We start from the raw sequence: 19,408 nt of genomic DNA, 5'->3' as shown, positions 1-19,408 counted from the left end.
GTTTCATGTTTTCCATCTTATTGGAACACTGTGTGGCCGCGGCTTAGAACATTGCCTCTATTGCTTGTGAGTGAGTGAGTGAGTGAGTTTGGTTTTCCAGTTATATCACAGCGTGTAATCTGGGAGGAAAGCCCGAAGTGATGCAGATTTCAGACGTTTACCTTTTTGGTAATACCGAGCACGGGTTTGGTGACGACAAAACCAAGAAACATAATCGTGGCGAACTTAGACCCGAACCCACGATCATATATTTCTGGCGTTGCAAAGGGAAGCAACTCTGCACTGCGAATTGCGTCGCCTTAGACGACTGAGCCACCCGTACCCCCTTGAACTGTTATCTCGTAAAAGGCGACTAAGGTGAATCGGGCGGTCAGGTTTGGAAACTGGTTGATCTCGAGCGCTTTGTCTGCCAAGTCCCGATTATTTACTGGTCCCTTGAATATTGTTGTAATAGTGCGGCGTAAAACAACTTACAACCTACCTAAAGGACGCAACAGGCTAACCTAAAGGACCCACAAACTAACGTCTCCGCTCAAAGGAATATTATTAGTATTGACTTATTGCCGCTTGAATACTTCAATAATACACACTAAAGGCGAGGTGAGGTGAAATGGGGTTTAACGTCGCGTCCAAGATTATTGCACTTATATAGCGACGTGCATGTACGTGTGTGTGTTTGTGTGGCTGCTTGTATTAGTCCGGACTGATGCCGATTTATAGTGCTAGCTCACTGAGATACCATGCCGCAGTTTAACATGAATACCCCACTCAGACACATTATACTGACTCCGAGCCGCCCAGTCCTTTTTTAGCCCCTTAATGCCGAGCGCCAGACAGGGCAACAACAAGTACCATCTTTCAACGTCTTTTAGTATGACGCGGCCGGGGATCGAACCCCGGACCTTCCGCTCTCCGGGCGGACGCTCTACCACTAGACCACGGAGGCGGTCTACACACGTTAAGACAGTATCTAGGTAGAAGGTTTAAAAACAGCCGGGTCGAGTTTCCTCATAGGCAGGGCAGACATCTGTTAATATCCAGCTTTGAGTAGATAACGGTTCAGCTGTCTTCACCATAATGTTATCTTTCCTTGGGTCCATTTATTAGACGGGTAGACTAGGTTGCGTTGTGATGGGGGACAACTCGTGACGTCATAGAGTTACATTTCCATGGTCCCGCTTTCATGGCATAAGTACCACGCTTCCAGAATGCCATGCAACGGGGCTAAACGAACTCGGCGCTTCTTGTCATAATGCATACGAGATTGAATGGCGAGGAGTAGTTTCCTCGTTTATATTGGAATCCGGGTCAAGCAATCAACATAATCAATAACTACATGCAAGTAGAAATATCATTGCATTTGATTTATGTGTTGATTCTTGATTGCAGTTAATATATCGGTTTAACCGATCAGTATTTTCCCGTGTGAAAAAAAAGATTCAAACCCAAGACATTCAAGAAAATATATGTATTTTCATTTATACAAAATAAGAATCTAATAAATAAAATGAGTGTTGTGACTTTTTCTGTACACGTGTAATGTGACATGGAACTTGAGACCACAGCTAACTCTGACTGTACAGTCAGCATAGAGTCAGCATGCAGTCAGAAGACGTGAAACAAGGTCTGATACTGTACCTTGGCTTATGATTTAGTAGTCGATACATGGGTAAATTACTGACAACAAAATATATAAGGGTTTAGAAAGGAAGACCATCCCCAGTGGTCAGTAGAATAACGCTGAGAAGTACCCTTAAGTAAATGCTGAAGAAAAATAGGCATATTCATACGTTATACTAATAACTGGTAACTGAATTACGTGACAATCCATCAATGTCTGTCTCCGCAGCTCAAATCTTCCCGGTGTGAGGTATCTATTTGATGTTCTGTCACCTCAACTGAGTGAGGTAACTATCTTAGAAGTTTCATTACCTTCCCCGTGTGAGATAACTATTTAGATGTTCTATTACCCTCCCTGCGTGGGATAGCTATTAAGATGTTCCATTACCCTCCACGCGTGAGATAGCTATTTTGATGGTCTATTGCCCTCCCCGTGTGAGATAAGTAATTAGGTTATCTCTTATAAATTACCCTCGCCGCGTGAGATAGCTGTTTAGACGTTCTATAACACTCTCCACGTGAGACATCTGTTAAGATGTTCCATTATCCTCCCCGCGTGAGATAGCTATTCAGATGTTCTATTGCCCTCCCCACGTGAGATAGCTAATTGAGTGTTCCATTATCGTACCCGCGTGAGATAGCTATTTAGATTAAACATAGAAAAGCCCAAACCATTCCACATATCTCGCAAAGGTGAGGTCAGAAATACTGCATTGTTGATTTTTTAATATATAATACTATTGTTGTGCAAGAATCAACGTATTACGAGAAATCTCCAACATATTTGTGATGGATAGATTTCTCCTTCACGTCTATCTAGGGCTGCTTCTCCCTACCTAAGACATAGCTCAGTCAAACGGGTCTTCCGACACGTGACACGTCTCATTGAGGTATACTGATAAATACATTTGATGGAGGGTCTGCGATATACGATATTTATCACTGGTGTCTTCTGATATTCGATACAAATCAATGCTGTTTTCAATACACAGCATATATCGCTGGTGTCTTCTGATATACCGCATATATCACTGGTGTCTTCGGATATAGGACATATATCACTGGTGTCTTCTATATACGACATATATCACAGGTGTCTTCTGATATAGGACATACATCACTGGTCTTCTATATAAGACATATATCACTAGTGTCACCTAAAATAAGACATATATTACTGGTGTCATCCATAAACGATATATCACTGGTGTCTCCTAATATATGACATATATCGCTGGTGTCTTCTGCTATATCGGGCTTTCCTCCCACATTAAACTGACACGCCGCGATATTACTGGAATACTGTTAAAAGCGGCCTTAAACCCAACTCACTCACTCACTCACTCACTCACTCACTCTTCTGCTATATGACATATATCACAGCGGTCTTCTGACATATGCAACATTTAATTCAGGGTTTCCGATAAGCGACAAATATCCCAGAAATATTCTTATAAATGACACATTTGACCGAGGTTCTAGTAGTAGTGAGTGAGTGAGTATGGTTTTACGCCGCTTTTAGCAATATTCCAGCAATATCACGGCGGGGGACACCAGAAATGGGCTTCACACATTGTACCCATGTCGGGAATCGAACCCGGGTCCTCGGCGTGACGAGGTTCTAGTAGTAACGATTTACATCAAAGGTATCTTCCGATATACAACATATATCACATCTGACTGAGGTCTCCTGAGAGATGATGGATGAGCTATACACAGGACTGGAATCCACTGTTGTGAGACCAATTCGGCTAAAGTCGTTGTGTGACAAATCTAAAGACCCCCAGGCTGCGAATGTGATCTAAAGTTGACTGTCTACATCCAAGTTGTATTTTCGTCTCGCACGCTCGAAAATATCATCGTCATCATCATCATCGTCTAGTTCCAGAGAGTCGAGCGATGGCCGACGTCTGCTGAGATGTGTCGAGCGACTAATTGGAGTTGTCAGTCTAGATTCGTTCAGCGATAGGTCGTACTCTGCAAAGAAAGACAATGTGCTTTATTGGGGAGTAGGGGCAGCCGAGTTGTTCAAGCGTTAGCTCGTCGCGACGAAGACCCGAGTTCGATTCTCAACATGGGTACAATGTATGAACCCTGTTTTTGGTGGCCCTGGCCGTGATATTGCTGGAATACTGCCAAAGCGGCGTAAAAGTATACTCACTCATTCTCTGTGCTTTGTAAAACATATACACGCTTTCGTGTGATCGCGTGGGACTATTTGGTGGAAATGAAGACCGGTTTGTTTACAAACCTTAAAATATTTTTAAAAATAATTGTATCAAGATGGTTTTGTTAGTTCCATCTTTCAGTTATATACTGAAGTGTTTGTTTTTTAACGCTGCATTTAGCAATATTCCAGTTATAGGACGATGACAAAGTTAACACAAAATATATATTATGGATAACAAATTCTCGATGGCAAACTAAGGGTCATAACCAGGGTGAATCTGAGATTTGATCCACCATCAGCGGATCCTGCTCTTTAGTGGACAGTCACAATATTAATATGATGATACTCAAGAAACACTACATACAATCGCATCTCAGCTGCATTAATATTGGAATGATTGATTAGTAGAAGAAGCAACCATAAAATATCTTCAACTTGACACTCATCGCGAATACAATTTCCACCGTGTTGAGAGACCTTACCTCGACTGGGTGTCTGTAATAACTTCTTGGCGTCCCTCACAATGTCCTTGACATCTGTCTTCCTCTCCTTGACTTTCCCTGCAACATCGTGTACAATCTTACAGAGGCTCGACATATCCACTATTGTAAATGGTCATGTTACCGTAGGAAATACAAGATGTCTAACACACACTGCCCCACCCTGTGTTGTCTGTCACATGTCACTGGCAGGAGTTGTCTGACATATCCCCACCCTGTGTAGTCTGTCACATGTCACTGGCAGGAGCAGTCTGACATATCCCCACCCTGTGTTGTCTGTCACATGTCACTGGCAGGAGTTGTCTTACATATCCCCACCCTGTGTTGTCTGTCACATGTCACTGGCAGGAGCAGTCTGACATATCCCCACCCTGTGTTGTCTGTCACATGTCACTGGCAGGAGTTGTCTGACATTTCCAAACCCTGAGTTGTCTGTCAAAAGCCACTGGCAGGAGCAGTCTGACATATCCCCACCCTGTGTTGTCTGTCACATGTCACTGGCAGGAGCAGTCTGACATATCCCCACCCTGTGTTGTCTGTCACATGTCACTGGCAGGAGTAGTCTGACGTATCCCCGGCCTGTGTTGTATGTCACTAGCAGGAGCAGACTGACATATCCCCACCCTGTGTTGTCTGTCACATGTCACTGGCAGGAGCAGTCTGATATATCCAAACCCTGTGTTGTCTGTCACATGTCACTGGCAGGAGCAGTCTGACATATCCCCACCCTGTGTTGTCTGTCATATGTCACTGGCAGGAGTAGTCTGACGTATCCCCGGCCTGTGTTGTATGTCACTAGCAGGAGCAGACTGACATATCCCCACCCTGTGTTGTCTGTCACATGTCACTGGCAGGAGCAGTCTGACATATCCCCACCCTGTGTTGTCTGTCACATGTCACTGGCAGGAGTAGTCTGACGTATCCCCGGCCTGTGTTGTATGTCACTAGCAGGAGCAGACTGACATATCCCCACCCTGTGTTGTCTGTCACATGTCACTGGCAGGAGCAGTCTGACATATCCCCACCCTGTGTTGTCTGTCACATGTCACTGGCAGGAGTAGTCTAACATATCCCCACCCCGAGTTGTCTGTCACATGTCACTGGCAGAAGCAGTCTAACATATCCCCGGCCTGTGTTGTATGTCACATGTCACTGGCAGGAGCAGTCTGACATATCCCCACCCTGTGTTGTCTGTCACATGTCACTGGCAGGAGTAGTCTAACATATCCCCACCACGAGTTGTCTGTCACATGTCACTGGCAGGAGCAGTCTAACATATCCCCGGCCTGTGTTGTCTGTCACATGTCACTGGCAGGAGCAGTCTGACATATCCCCACCCCGAGTTGTCTGTCACATGTCACTGCCAGGAGCAGTCTAACATATCCCCACCCCGAGTTGTCTGTCACATGTCACTGGCAGGAGCAGTCTAACATATCCCCGGCCTGTGTTGTCTGTCACATGTCACTGGCAGGAGCAGTCTGACATATCCCCGGCCTGTGTTGTCTGTCACATGTCACTAGCAGGAGTAGTCTAACATATCCCCACCCTGTGTTGTCTGTCACATGTCACTGGCAGGAGCAGTCTAACATATCTCCACCCTGTGTTGTCTGTCACATGTCACTGGCAGGAGCAGTCTAACATATCCCCGGCCTGTGTTGTCTGTCACATGTCACTGGCAGGAGCAGTCTGACATATCCCCACCCTGTGTTGTCTGTCACATGTCACTGGCAGGAGTAGTCTGACGTATCCCCGGCCTGTGTTGTATGTCACTAGCAGGAGCAGACTGACATATCCCCACCCTGTGTTGTCTGTCACATGTCACTGGCAGGAGCAGTCTGACATATCCCCACCCTGTGTTGTCTGTCACATGTCACTGGCAGGAGTAGTCTAACATATCCCCACCCCGAGTTGTCTGTCACATGTCACTGGCAGAAGCAGTCTAACATATCCCCGGCCTGTGTTGTATGTCACATGTCACTGGCAGGAGCAGTCTGACATATCCCCACCCTGTGTTGTCTGTCACATGTCACTGGCAGGAGTAGTCTAACATATCCCCACCCCGAGTTGTCTGTCACATGTCACTGGCAGGAGCAGTCTAACATATCCCCGGCCTGTGTTGTCTGTCACATGTCACTGGCAGGAGCAGTCTGACATATCCCCACCCCGAGTTGTCTGTCACATGTCACTGCCAGGAGCAGTCTAACATATCCCCACCCCGAGTTGTCTGTCACATGTCACTGGCAGGAGCAGTCTAACATATCCCCGGCCTGTGTTGTCTGTCACATGTCACTGGCAGGAGCAGTCTGACATATCCCCGGCCTGTGTTGTCTGTCACATGTCACTAGCAGGAGTAGTCTAACATATCCCCACCCTGTGTTGTCTGTCACATGTCACTGGCAGGAGCAGTCTAACATATCTCCACCCTGTGTTGTCTGTCACATGTCACTGGCAGGAGCAGTCTGACATATCCCCACCCTGTGTTGTCTGTCACATGTCACTGGCAGGAGTAGTCTGACGTATCCCCGGCCTGTGTTGTATGTCACTAGCAGGAGCAGACTGACATATCCCCACCCTGTGTTGTCTGTCACATGTCACTGGCAGGAGCAGTCTGACATATCCAAACCCTGTGTTGTCTGTCACATGTCACTGGCAGGAGCAGTCTGACATATCCCCACCCTGTGTTGTCTGTCATATGTCACTGGCAGGAGTAGTCTGACGTATCCCCGGCCTGTGTTGTATGTCACTAGCAGGAGCAGACTGACATATCCCCACCCTGTGTTGTCTGTCACATGTCACTGGCAGGAGCAGTCTGACATATCCCCACCCTGTGTTGTCTGTCACATGTCACTGGCAGGAGTAGTCTGACGTATCCCCGGCCTGTGTTGTATGTCACTAGCAGGAGTAGTCTAACATATCCCCACCCTGTGTTGTCTGTCACATGTCACTGGCAGGAGCAGTCTGACATATCCCCACCCTGTGTTGTCTGTCACATGTCACTGGCAGGAGTAGTCTAACATATCCCCACCCCGAGTTGTCTGTCACATGTCACTGGCAGGAGCAGTCTAACATATCCCCGGCCTGTGTTGTCTGTCACATGTCACTGGCAGGAGCAGTCTGACATATCCCCACCCCGAGTTGTCTGTCACATGTCACTGCCAGGAGCAGTCTAACATATCCCCACCCCGAGTTGTCTGTCACATGTCACTGGCAGGAGCAGTCTAACATATCCCCGGCCTGTGTTGTCTGTCACATGTCACTGGCAGGAGCAGTCTGACATATCCCCGGCCTGTGTTGTCTGTCACATGTCACTAGCAGGAGTAGTCTAACATATCCCCACCCTGTGTTGTCTGTCACATGTCACTGGCAGGAGCAGTCTGACATATCTCCACCCTGTGTTGTCTGTCACATGTCACTGGCAGGAGCAGTCTAACATATCCCCACCCTGTGTTGTCTGTCACATGTCACTGGCAGGAGCAGTCTAACATATCCCCGGCCTGTGTTGTCTGTCACATGTCACTAGCAGGAGTAGTCTAACATATCCCCACCCTGTGTTGTCTGTCACATGTCACTGACAGGAGCAGTCTGACATATCTCCACCCTGTGTTGTCTGTCACATGTCACTGGCAGGAGCAGTCTGACATTTCCAAACCCTGAGTTGTCTGTCAAAAGCCACTGGCAGGAGTAGTCTAACATATCCCCACCCTGTGTTGTCTGTCACATGTCACTGGCAGGGGTAGTCTGAAATATCCACACCCTCAGATGTCTGTCACATGTCACTGGCAGGGGTAGTCTGAAATATCCCCACCCTTAGAAGTCTGTCACATGTCACTGGCAGGAGCAGTCTGACATATCCCCACCCTGTGTTGATCGACTGATATCCCCACCTTATCACGCCTTCCCCAGGTGGGGTAGCGTAGCGGTTAAAGCGTTCGCTTGTCACACCGAAGGCCTAGGTTCTTTTCCTCACATAGAATGTTTGAAGCTCATTTCTTGTGTCCCCCGCGCGATAGTGTTGGAATATTGATAAAGCGGCGTCAAACCCAACTCACACACTCACCCACTTTTTCCTACTCCATAATGTTCCCTCTCTCAAGCATCACGCCACTACCCTGAGTTGTCTTACATGGCATACCCTGTTAATCCATAACAGCGAAGGTTGTTATAGTCCCAGATTTAGAACACAGTTTCCGAGGGCATTACTTACCATCCTTTCCCTTGACCTCCACCGCAACTATGTCGACTCCCTCCATCTTGGGCGTGGTCGCCCGAGGATCCCAGGACGGACCCACACTGATGTCGAACATGTTCTTGTACTTCCTCTCATATGCTTTCCTCTTCTTCTTCTTGTCGTACGATGTAATCAGCTCGTCCTTCTTCCTCCTGCTCTTTTCGCTCTCTTCGGAATTATCCTCAGGCACATCCAGATCCTCCTCTTCTTCGTCCTTTTCTGACGCATTCTCCTCTGGAAGTCCGTACAACTTCCGGTTCATTTTCTCGTGCTCTAACACGCGACTCGTGACGTACTGAGACCGGAAGCGACGGCACTGTTGGTCTTTGAACCTTCTCCTCAGATGATGAAGTTGCTTTTGCTGCCGACGTTTAGATTCGACCTTTTTGCGTTCTCTTTCACGAACACTCTGATTATGTATCTTAATCTGGTCCACTTCTACAGTCATTAGTTTTTGCAAGAGGTAGGATTTTCTCTTTTTCCTAAACGAATCACTGCCGTAGACAGAGTTAATCTTTTTATATGCATCAGCTTCCCTGAGAGTGAGCACATACTCTTTCTTGTTTCGTGGGGAGATGGTGATTGTGGCTTGATAAACCTCACCGTACTGGGAGCCGCTGCGGCTGATGGTGTCATCACACCTCCTCAACTCCCGCTTCGTGCGTCCGGTGTAGGCTTTGTAGAGTTCATTGGCGTCAGTAAGGGCAGGCTGGTGGGTGTCTTCATCTCGTCGTCTACTGGCCACAGGTTTCGGAACTACATAGCTAGGGTTCCAGTCTCTTCTCTCCAGATCAACCCGCCTCTCCCTTGCCTTCATGTCCAGGTAGGGCGACTCTCTTTGTTTCACGGGAGAAGTGTTCTCCTTTTCCGAGGCGTGGAACATGTGGCTCAGTGTTTGATCATTCTTCCTTACGATCTTCTCTCGTTCCTTCGGGACCACTTCAGAAATTACTGGGGGCTGCTTTCTCTCGCTTTTCGCATGGAAGGGGTCAGACTTCTTGTCTAGGGCTTCGCGTTTCTCATTAGGAGAACTTCTGTCATCGCTGGAATAAGAGCAGCGAATTAGAGACGAATACAGTGAACTACGTTTATAATGAACACGCTTATAACGAACTGACGGATATAACGAACTACTTTTTGGTCCGGCCCATTTGCTGTGTATATTCCGTACATTTGCTTATAACGAACTTCGGTTATAACGAATTAAAATTAGTGGTCCCTTTGAGTTCGTTATAACCCTAGTTTACTGTACTAGTATACCATGCCATGCATAATCAATGACAAACGACAGTGAAGAGTCATTGGTCAGGCCTCATTAGATGTGTTACGTTACCTTAAAATGTATGCCAAATTTTATGTTTGGACAAAAATACATTCTCGTTGAGACTCAATATCAGGATACATTCAAGGAAGGTATTTAATTAAAATCGTGTTAATTCAGTTACTTGCATGTCACCGGTCGATTGTATAAAGTGTCAACAGCCGAGCCATGAAGGTATATCTCAAAAACTTCTAAAATAATACTTGTAGCAAAAGTGATCTTATAGCCAATATAATTACAAATGTCGGCGTCTCTGGGAAGCAGGAAGTGGTGGTGAAGCTATGGATGGGTTCAGTCAGCAATATCACAGCGGTCTGAATCAAATCTGAACCAGGCAAAACAGTGCAAAGTCATCCGCGATCGTTGACACGTGATCAGCCAGATCACTGAGTTAAAACACAATGATGGTTTTCATGACAAGCAAGGGATACTGTGGACCTATTCTTCCTGGAACCTCCACAGGGTCGAGTGAGTGAGTATGTTTTTACGCCGCTTTTTTTAGCAATATCCCAGCAATATCACGGCGGGGGACACCAGGAATGGGCTTCACACATTGTACCCATGTCGGGAATCGAACCCGGGTCCTCGGCATGACGAGCGAACGCTTTAACCACTAGGCTACCCGACCGCCCCCACAGGGTCGAGGGAGGGACAAGGAAAGCAGCGTACCTTCTGAGTTTGGGCTGTTCCGCTCTGGCATTGGCCCATGAGGTAGCAAACTTCTGAGATCTGAAATAGAAACAGGTTATGATCAGCAGATTAAGTCGGAACTATCAATTCATCAGATAAGAAGAATGACGTAACTGTTTTTGGTAGGAGACACATGTTTTTGTGCGAGTTACATGGCAGGGAAAGAGCAGGCAAGGTTGATACTTACTTCTGGTTCTGAGATTCATGCGCCTTTGTGGAGATCCCGGCATGGTCTGTGTCAACAGATATAAGATTAATTATCACACACCCATGGTCCGTGTCAACATCATAACGTGTAAATATAACACAAATTAGATTTTAACAAAAGAATCACCACACAGTCTACACTACAACACAATCCGGCAAAAATATGGAAATATCACAGAGGCATAATCTGTATAAAGTCAGTACAATCATCCATTGGTTTGGAAGTACAAACCTCGCACTTTATACAAATTATTCACATTATTAATTGTCTCTTGTTACGAGGTGATGCTTAGACGACCGTTGTACCGGTGTTAGAGGTGATACTACACGACCATTGTACCGGTGTTAGAGGTGAGACTACACGACCATTGTACCGGTGTTAGAGGTGAGACTACACGACCATTGTACCGGTGTTAGAGGTGAGACTACACGACCATTGTACCGGTGTTAGAGGTGAGACTACACGACCATTGTACCGGTGTTAGAGGTGTGACTACACGACCATTGTACCGGTGTTAGAGGTGAGACTACACGACCATTGTACCAGTGTTAGAGGTGAGACTACACGACCATTGTACCGGTGTTAGAGGTGAGACTACACGACCATTGTACCAGTGTTAGAGGTGAGACTATACGACCATTGTACCGGTGTAAGGGTGAGACTACACGACCTTTGTACCGGTGTTAGAGGTGAGACTACACGACCATTGTACCGGTGTTAGAGGTGAGACTACACGACTATTGTACCGGTGTTAGAGGTGTGACTACACGACCATTGTACCGGTGTTAAAGGTGAGACTACACGACCATTGTACCGGTGTTAGAGGTGAGACTACACGACCATTGTACCGGTGTTAGAGGTGAGACTACACGACCATTGTACCGGTTTTAGAGGTGAGACTACACGACCATTGTACCGGTGTTAGAGGTGAGACTACACGACCATTGTACCGGTGTTAGAGGTGAGACTACACGACCATTGTACCGGTGTTAGAGGCGAGGTTACAACACCACTATCCGGTGTTAGAGGTGAGATTACACCACCACTATCCAGTGTCAGAGGTTACAGTACCACTATCCTGTGTTAGAGGTGAGATTACACCACCACTATCCAGTGTCAGAGGTTACACTACCACTATCCTGTGTTAGAGGTGAGGTTATACCACCACTATCCAGTGTCAGAGGTTACACTACCACTATCCTGTGTTAGAGGTGAGATCACACCACCACTATCCGGTGTCAGAGGTTACACTACCACTATCCAGTGTCAAAGGTTACAGTACCACTATCCGGTGTCAGAGGTTACACTACCACTATACGGTGTTAGAGGTGAGATTACACCACCAATACACAGTGTCAGAAGTTACACCACCACTATCCAGTGACAGAGGCGACACTACCACTATCCAGTGTTAGAGGTTACACAACGACTTTCCATTGTCAGAGGTTACACCACCACTATCCGGTGTTAGAGGTGAGATTACACCACCGCTACCCAGTGTCAGAAGTTACACCACTACTATCCAGTGTCAGAGGTGAGGTTACACCACCACTATCCAGTGTTAGAGGTGAGATCACTACCATTATCCGGTGTTAGAGGCGAGGTAACATTACCACTATCCGGTGTTAGAGGTGAGATTACACCACGACTATCCAGTGTCAGAGGTTACAACACCACTATCCGGTGTTAGAGGTGAGATTACACCACCACTATACAGTGTCAGAGGTTACAACACCACTATCCGGTGTTAGAGGCGAGGTTACACTACCACTATCCTGTGTTAGAGGTGAGATTACACCACCACTATACAGTGTCAGAGGTTACACTACCACTATCCTGTGTAAGAGGTGAGGTTACACCACCACTATCCAGTGTCAGAGGTTACACTACCACTATACGGTGTTAGAGGTGAGATTACACCACCACTATCCAGTGTCAGAGGTTACACCACCACTATCCTGTGTTAGAGGTGAGGTAACAAGACCACTATGCGGTGTTAGAGGTGAGGTTACACGACCACTATACGGTGTTAGAGGTGAGGTTACACCACCACTATCCGGTGTCAAAGGTGTCAGGGGTTACGCTACCATTAGGTCGAGGTTTGCCGTATGTCTGCTCCCGCTCGGATGTCTTCAGCTTGGCCATCAGGTTGTTGAGTTTAGGGAGGGGAGCCACCGCCTTCTGTCCCTTCCGTGAGGGGGCGGAGTTGGCCAGCCTGGGGGACTCATCGTCGGCTGTAGGGTAGGAGGGCACGAACATGCATGGAGTGAAGCTAGGCGCGGTGAGGCAGTCAGTGAACGAGATATCACGGCGTGTAAGTTTTAGTAAAGCCTAAAGTAGACATACTACTTTGGTGTGAGTGAATGAGTATATTTGTACGCAACTTTGGCAATAGTGCAGCAATATCACGGCGGGGTTCTGAAATGGGCTTCACACATTGTACCCATGTGGGGAATACGGCTTTAGAAATAAACGCTCAGCAGGATTGAGGTGCTGACGAGCCATGTATTACAGTCATGGCGAATCTAGGATCTGCCGATACTGACAGCTAAAGGACGTAACCTTAGACAACCCGGCCAACCACGCAGCAGGGAAGTAAGTGAGTAAGTAGGATAGGAGTACACTGCCGGGCAAAAGTAAGTATCCCCCATTGTTTCATGGTGGCTAAAAGTGAAACAAGCCAGAAATTGTTATTCGATGGTGATGTATATGATACATGTATCATAGTTGTATTTTGAAGCTTATGCGGTATTTCGACGATTATGTTCAGCCAATTAACGTTTGAATAAAGTTTATAATTTTTTGGTCAAATCCAATTTTGAAGAGTATACTTTCTTGCGCACAGTAGTTTATGTGACAAACACAGCGGTTTATGTGACAAACACAGCGGTTTATGTGACAAACACAGCGGTTTATGTGACAAACACAGCGGTTTATGTGACAAACACAGCGGTTTATGTGACAAACACAGTAGTTTATGTGACAAACACAGCGGTTTATGTGACAAACACAGTAGTTTATGTGACAAACACAGCGGTTTATGTGACAAACACAGCGGTTTATGTGACAAACACAGCGGTTTATGTGACAAGCACAGCGGTTTATGTGACAAACACAGCGGTTTATGTGACAAACACAGCGGTTTATGTGACAAGCATGGGGGTATTATTTTGGATAACTGGGTCATCACTACAGCAATACAGTACTACACTATATACAGCTACGTAAGAACGATATTTCATCTACACTCCTTCTAGAACGCATTTTGTACCTTTCGGCTTCCTCGGGGGCAATGACTGCAGCCGTCTGTTGTGTTTCCTGGGGGCATTCTCGGCCCTCACACGTGACCCGCCTACGCTATGGTAGAACGTCAGTCGTGGTGCAGGCGGAGTTCCCTCCCCTGATAACAGGTGGCCATTTTGTTTGGGTGTCGGGAAGGACTCTGTCGTGACTGGTGCCCGGCCTGCTCCATGACCACCACCAGCGATCCTGAAACACAGAGTCTGGACGGTAACTATCAAAAGATGAAATCACACTAATAGGTGAGGTGAAATGGGGCTTAACGTCGCGTCCAAGAGTATTGCACTTATATAACGACGTGCATGTACGTGTGTGTGTTTGTGTGGCTGCTTGTACTAGTGACTGATGCCGATTTATAGTGCTAGCTCACTGAGATACCATGCCGCAGTTTAACGTTAGGCGCCTCTTACGACAAGCATAGTCTCCTTTTATGGTAAGCATGGGTTGCTGAAGACCTATTCTACCCCGGATCTTCACGGGTCTACATGTATGTGTGTGTGGTGCTAGCCAAACTAGATACCGCGTCCCAGTTGCCCCAGTTTTAATATGGATACCCCACTCAGACACTGTGTCGTAACTCCGAACAAATCAGTCCTTGTTATATCTCCTTAATGCCGAGCGCCAGGCAGGGTAACAACAAGTACCATCTTTCAAATTATTCTGGAATGACGCGTGCGGAAATCTCATCACCGACCTTTCGTTCTCCAGACAGACGCTCTGTCCACTAGACCAGAGTCGATACAAACGCTTTGAACTTTTGCATATGGCATATATTCAAACCTCAATTAACCAGTGCACCTGTTCTTACCAAGGACCACAACGCTGTTCGAAGGAGGTGAAATACTGACTTTCAGGAAATCGGGCTAATATTCGAAAATGATGGCAGTCATTTGTACAGACACAATATTTAATCCAAGATCACCCATCTACCTGTAGAAATGCCACAGGTTTAATATTCCTCAACCACACGGTGACCAGAAACGTCATTGTATTTCTAAATCACATTATAAAGGCGCATAATTAACAAACGGTTGGCTTTTGTATTGTGGCGCTGGCAGCAGGGTGCCCTGACTCGTGTATTGTCATAAACACATTCAACTCGGGCAAACACATCTCACAGGTAAACACACAGATGCACACAAGGTCACAAATCATCACATCCTAAATACCACCCTTCAAATTGCTATACAGCAACACTGTTATTGAAAAACATAGCCTTGCTAAATCAACACCAATGTTGAATGAGTGAGTGAGTGAGTGAGGTTTAACGTCGCCATTAGCAGTATTCCAGTTATATCACGGCGTGTCAGCTTAATGTGGGAGGAAAGCCAGGAGTGATTCGGGTCTTAGATGTTTACCACTTTGGTGAAATCCAAGAGCACGGGTATGGTGCTGACAAACCTAGATGGGTAATCAGTACGAACGGGGATTCGAACCCACGATCATAGGTTTCTACCTAGTCCAAGGGACGCAACTCTTCACAGCGAATTGTGGCGCATTAGACGGCTGGGCCACCCGTCCCCCCCCCCCCCCCCCCCCCCCCCACACACACACACACAAGTGTTGTGTTAACACGGTATCGACGTGTGCCAACACACATCCTCATTAGGAATTGTTGAAGTCGGGGTGTCTACAGTATAGCGTTAGTATGAGAAACGTGTAATGATACCCCGGTATACAGTCACAGCACGCCTCCTATGTGTAAGCCCAGTATTGGAGTCTAATACGTTAATACAGTAGTAGACGTCATGTCTTTGTCCCTGTGTACAGAGGGCTACTATTGCGTGTCGGAGACGCCGTGAAGCTCAACTGGTCCGTGGTGAACTAAGGTGTTACACTTAACTTCCAGAAATAATTAAAGTTAAACAACCACCCGCATAACTCACATTGCGATGTCAGTGGATTCGTTATACCGGGTGCAGCGGGATAAATCCCCTTAGAAACAACCGTTACGTTACGTGGGAATCAACGCATGTTTCATGTCGGGAATCGAACCCGGGTCTTCGGCGTGACGAGCGAACGCTTTAACCACTAGGCTACCCGACCACCCTAGTCACGAAAGACAATCCAGTGATTGATACTGTAAGCAACGATCCGCGCCGCCAGGATACGATGACACACTGTCGACCAAGTCACCCATCCAGACCACCCGATCCCTTAATCGCCCCTCACGATCAGAATAGTGTGCTGGGGACCTATTTCAAACAAGAATCTCCACAATGACCATATGAGATGAAGGGAACGTGTAGCCAGAAGAACCGTACACACATATTCACACCTATATGAACTTGTAGGCAGTGACACTGTACAACGTGTGAAACATAATTGACCATCTGTATGTACAAAGTAGGCACAATTTGTGGATAAGAGTGAGTGAGTGAGTATGGTTTTACGCCGCTTTTAGCAATATTCCAGCAATATCACGGCGGGGGACACCAGAAATGGACTTCACACATTGTACCCATGTCGGGATTCGAACCCGGGTCTTCGGCGTGACGAGCGAACGCTTTAACCACTAGGCTACCCGACCGCCCTTGTGAATAAGAACTTATTTATACATGACAACGGATCTACACCGAATCGTTGCCTTTACAGTATATAAAGAAGTTGTTATCCATACATTGTGTCTACTTTGTCATCCGTCAACTTCTGAGTAATGAATATCCAACAATTGGTCTGTATGTATGTTTAAATATTGTATAAGGCCATACGCACTCACTGTTAAAATACATCAGTCTTGTCTCCTGAGTACTCATTATCTCGAATCTCAGCAAACATAATACCAACATGTTTTTAATACAAGTTGCCTTAAATGAAATCCAGAGTTTTATTGACAAATAAAACAGCCCCTGGCCATGGCAATAATGTAAATACTCCCTCCACTGTCACAGCACAAAACAAACACTACAGGAGGTGCACGGCGAGTTTACACGCCTGCAGTGACTAGTTGGGATTATTGCACATCTTGTTATAGCGTGTGTTGACAACGCTCTCGTGACGTACAACAGAGAAACACGATATATACAGCTATTCGAAGGCATGTCAAAAGTGAGATTGACGCGCCCAGCTACACTATGGACTGATTCAACTGTATTTGCCCGTTAAACTAATTCAGTGACACACACGAATAAGGTTACTGTGTTGTCTACAATGGTACAATGATCTCAGATCATGCAAATAAGTAGCAACTGTTATATGAACAGAGCAAGTATATCATTCCTCATTAGAACATCAAAATAGAATAATCTAGATGTAGAACATGGCTGAGAAGTATGTTATCTTTAACTGGTGTATCAGCACATGGAATAATCTACATATAGAACATGGCTGAGAAGTATGATATCTTTCACTGGTGTATCAGCACATAGAATAATCTACATAATTTTATAGAACATGGCTGAGAAGAATGTTATCTTTCACTGGTGTATCAGCACATAGAATAATCTATATATAGAACATGGCTGAGACGTATGTTATCTTTCACTGGTGTATCAGCACACGGAATAATCTACATATAGAACATGGCTGAGAAGTATGATATCTTTCACTGGTGTATCAGCACATAGAATAATCTACATATAGAACATGGCTGAGAAGAATGTTATCTTTCACTGGTGTATCAGCACATAGAATAATCTATATATAGAACATGGCAGGGAAGTATGTTATCTTTCACTGGTGTATCAGCACATAGAATAATCTACATATAGAACATGGCTGAGAAGTATGATATCTTTCACTGGTGTATCAGCACATAGAATAATCTACATATAGAACATGGCTGAGAAGAATGTTATCTTTCACTGGTGTATCAGCACATAGAATAATCTATATATAGAACATGGCAGGGAAGTATGTTATCTTTCACTGGTGTATCAGCACATAGAATAATCTATATAGAGAACATGGCTGAGAAGTATGTTATCTTTCACTGGTGTATCAGCACACGGAATAATCTACATATAGAACATGGCTGAGAAGTATGATATCTTTCACTGGTGTATCAGCACATAGAATAATCTCCATATAGAACATGGCTGAGAAGAATGTTATCTTTCACTGGTGTATCAGCACATAGAATAATCTATATATAGAACATGGCAGGGAAGTATGTTATCTTTCACTGGTGTATCAGCACATAGAATAATCTACATATAGAACATGGCTGAGAAGTATGATATCTTTCACTGGTGTATCAGCACATAGAATAATCTACATATAGAACATGGCTGAGAAGAATGTTATCTTTCACTGGTGTATCAGCACATAGAATAATCTATATATAGAACATGGCAGGGAAGTATGTTATCTTTCACTGGTGTATCAGCACACGGAATAATCTACATATAGAACATGGCTGAGAAGTATGATATCTTTCACTGGTGTATCAGCACATGGAATAATCTCCATATAGAACATGGCTGAGAAGTATGATATCTTTCACTGGTGTATCAGCACACGGAATAATCTACATATAGAACATGGCTGAGAAGTGTGGTATCTTTCACTGGTGTATCAGCACATAGAATAATCTACTTATAGAACATGGCTGAGAAGTATGATATCTTTAACTGATGTATCAGCACATAGAATAATCTACATATAGAACATGGCTGAGAAGTGTGGTATCTTTCACTGGTGTATCAGCACATAGAATAATCTACATATAGAACATGGCTGAGAAGTATGATATCTTTCACTGGTGTATCAGCACACTTAATAATCTCCATATAGAACATGGCTGAGAAGTATGATATCTTTAACTGGTGTATCAGCACATAGAATAATCTACATATAGAACATGGCTGAGAAGTGTGGTATCTTTCACTGGTGTATCAGCACATAGAATAATCTACATATAGAACATGGCTGAGAAGAATGTTATCTTTCACTGGTGTATCAGCACATAGAATAATCTACATATAGAACATGGCTGAGAAGAATGTTATCTTTCATTGGTGTATCAGCACATAGAATAATCTACATATAGAACATGGCTGAGAAGTATGATATCTTTCACTGGTGTATCAGCACACTTAATAATCTACATATAGAACATGGCTGAGAAGTATGATATCTTTCACTGGTGTATCAGCACACGGAATAATCTACATATAGAACATGGCTGAGAAGTATGTTATCTTTAACTAGTGAGTGAGTGAGTTAAATGACAACGTCGTATCGGCATGGTGACAGCCCTATAGCGACAAGGGTGTATCAGCAAATGGATTATTCTACACATAGAACATGAATGAGGAATGTTTCATTCGTCGCTATAGTTTCAGACCATTGATTCACTACACGTAGAATATGAGGAGTAGATCATTCTTGACTGGATCGTCAGCACATTGAGAAAACTACATCACGAACA

General features: G+C 45.2%; 1 protein-coding gene across 5 annotated transcripts in view; it reads right to left on the bottom strand.

Annotated features, from left to right (window-relative positions):
* Positions 1-1,453: 1,453 nt before the first annotated feature.
* Positions 1,454-19,408, bottom strand: part of LOC124151723 (DNA ligase 1-like) — a 44,236-nt gene continuing 26,281 nt past the window's right edge. For 4 of the 5 annotated variants that reach the window (XM_046524322.2, XM_046524324.2, XM_046524321.2 and 1 more), the window contains exons 2-8: positions 14,009-14,226; positions 12,825-12,971; positions 10,717-10,762; positions 10,509-10,568; positions 8,495-9,561; positions 4,273-4,350; positions 1,454-3,597 (exon numbers count right to left, since the gene is read on the bottom strand). In XM_046524322.2, coding sequence (XP_046380278.2) covers positions 3,422-3,597; positions 4,273-4,350; positions 8,495-9,561; positions 10,509-10,568; positions 10,717-10,762; positions 12,825-12,971; positions 14,009-14,226 — 1,792 coding nt within the window. In that variant the 3' untranslated portion in view covers positions 1,454-3,421. The remainder of the gene's footprint in view (positions 3,598-4,272; positions 4,351-8,494; positions 9,562-10,508; positions 10,569-10,716; positions 10,763-12,824; positions 12,972-14,008; positions 14,227-19,408) is intronic. The other variant, XM_046524325.2, reaches the window with a different exon arrangement.

The sequence above is a fragment of the Haliotis rufescens genome, unplaced genomic scaffold, assembly GCF_023055435.1.
Source record: "Haliotis rufescens isolate VD_foot unplaced genomic scaffold, xgHalRufe1.0.p SCAF_64, whole genome shotgun sequence".
In the NCBI taxonomy this organism is placed as follows: Eukaryota; Metazoa; Mollusca; class Gastropoda; order Lepetellida; family Haliotidae; genus Haliotis; species Haliotis rufescens.
Note: the sequence above shows the minus strand (reverse complement) of the source record. Positions and strands in the feature narration are given on the sequence as shown.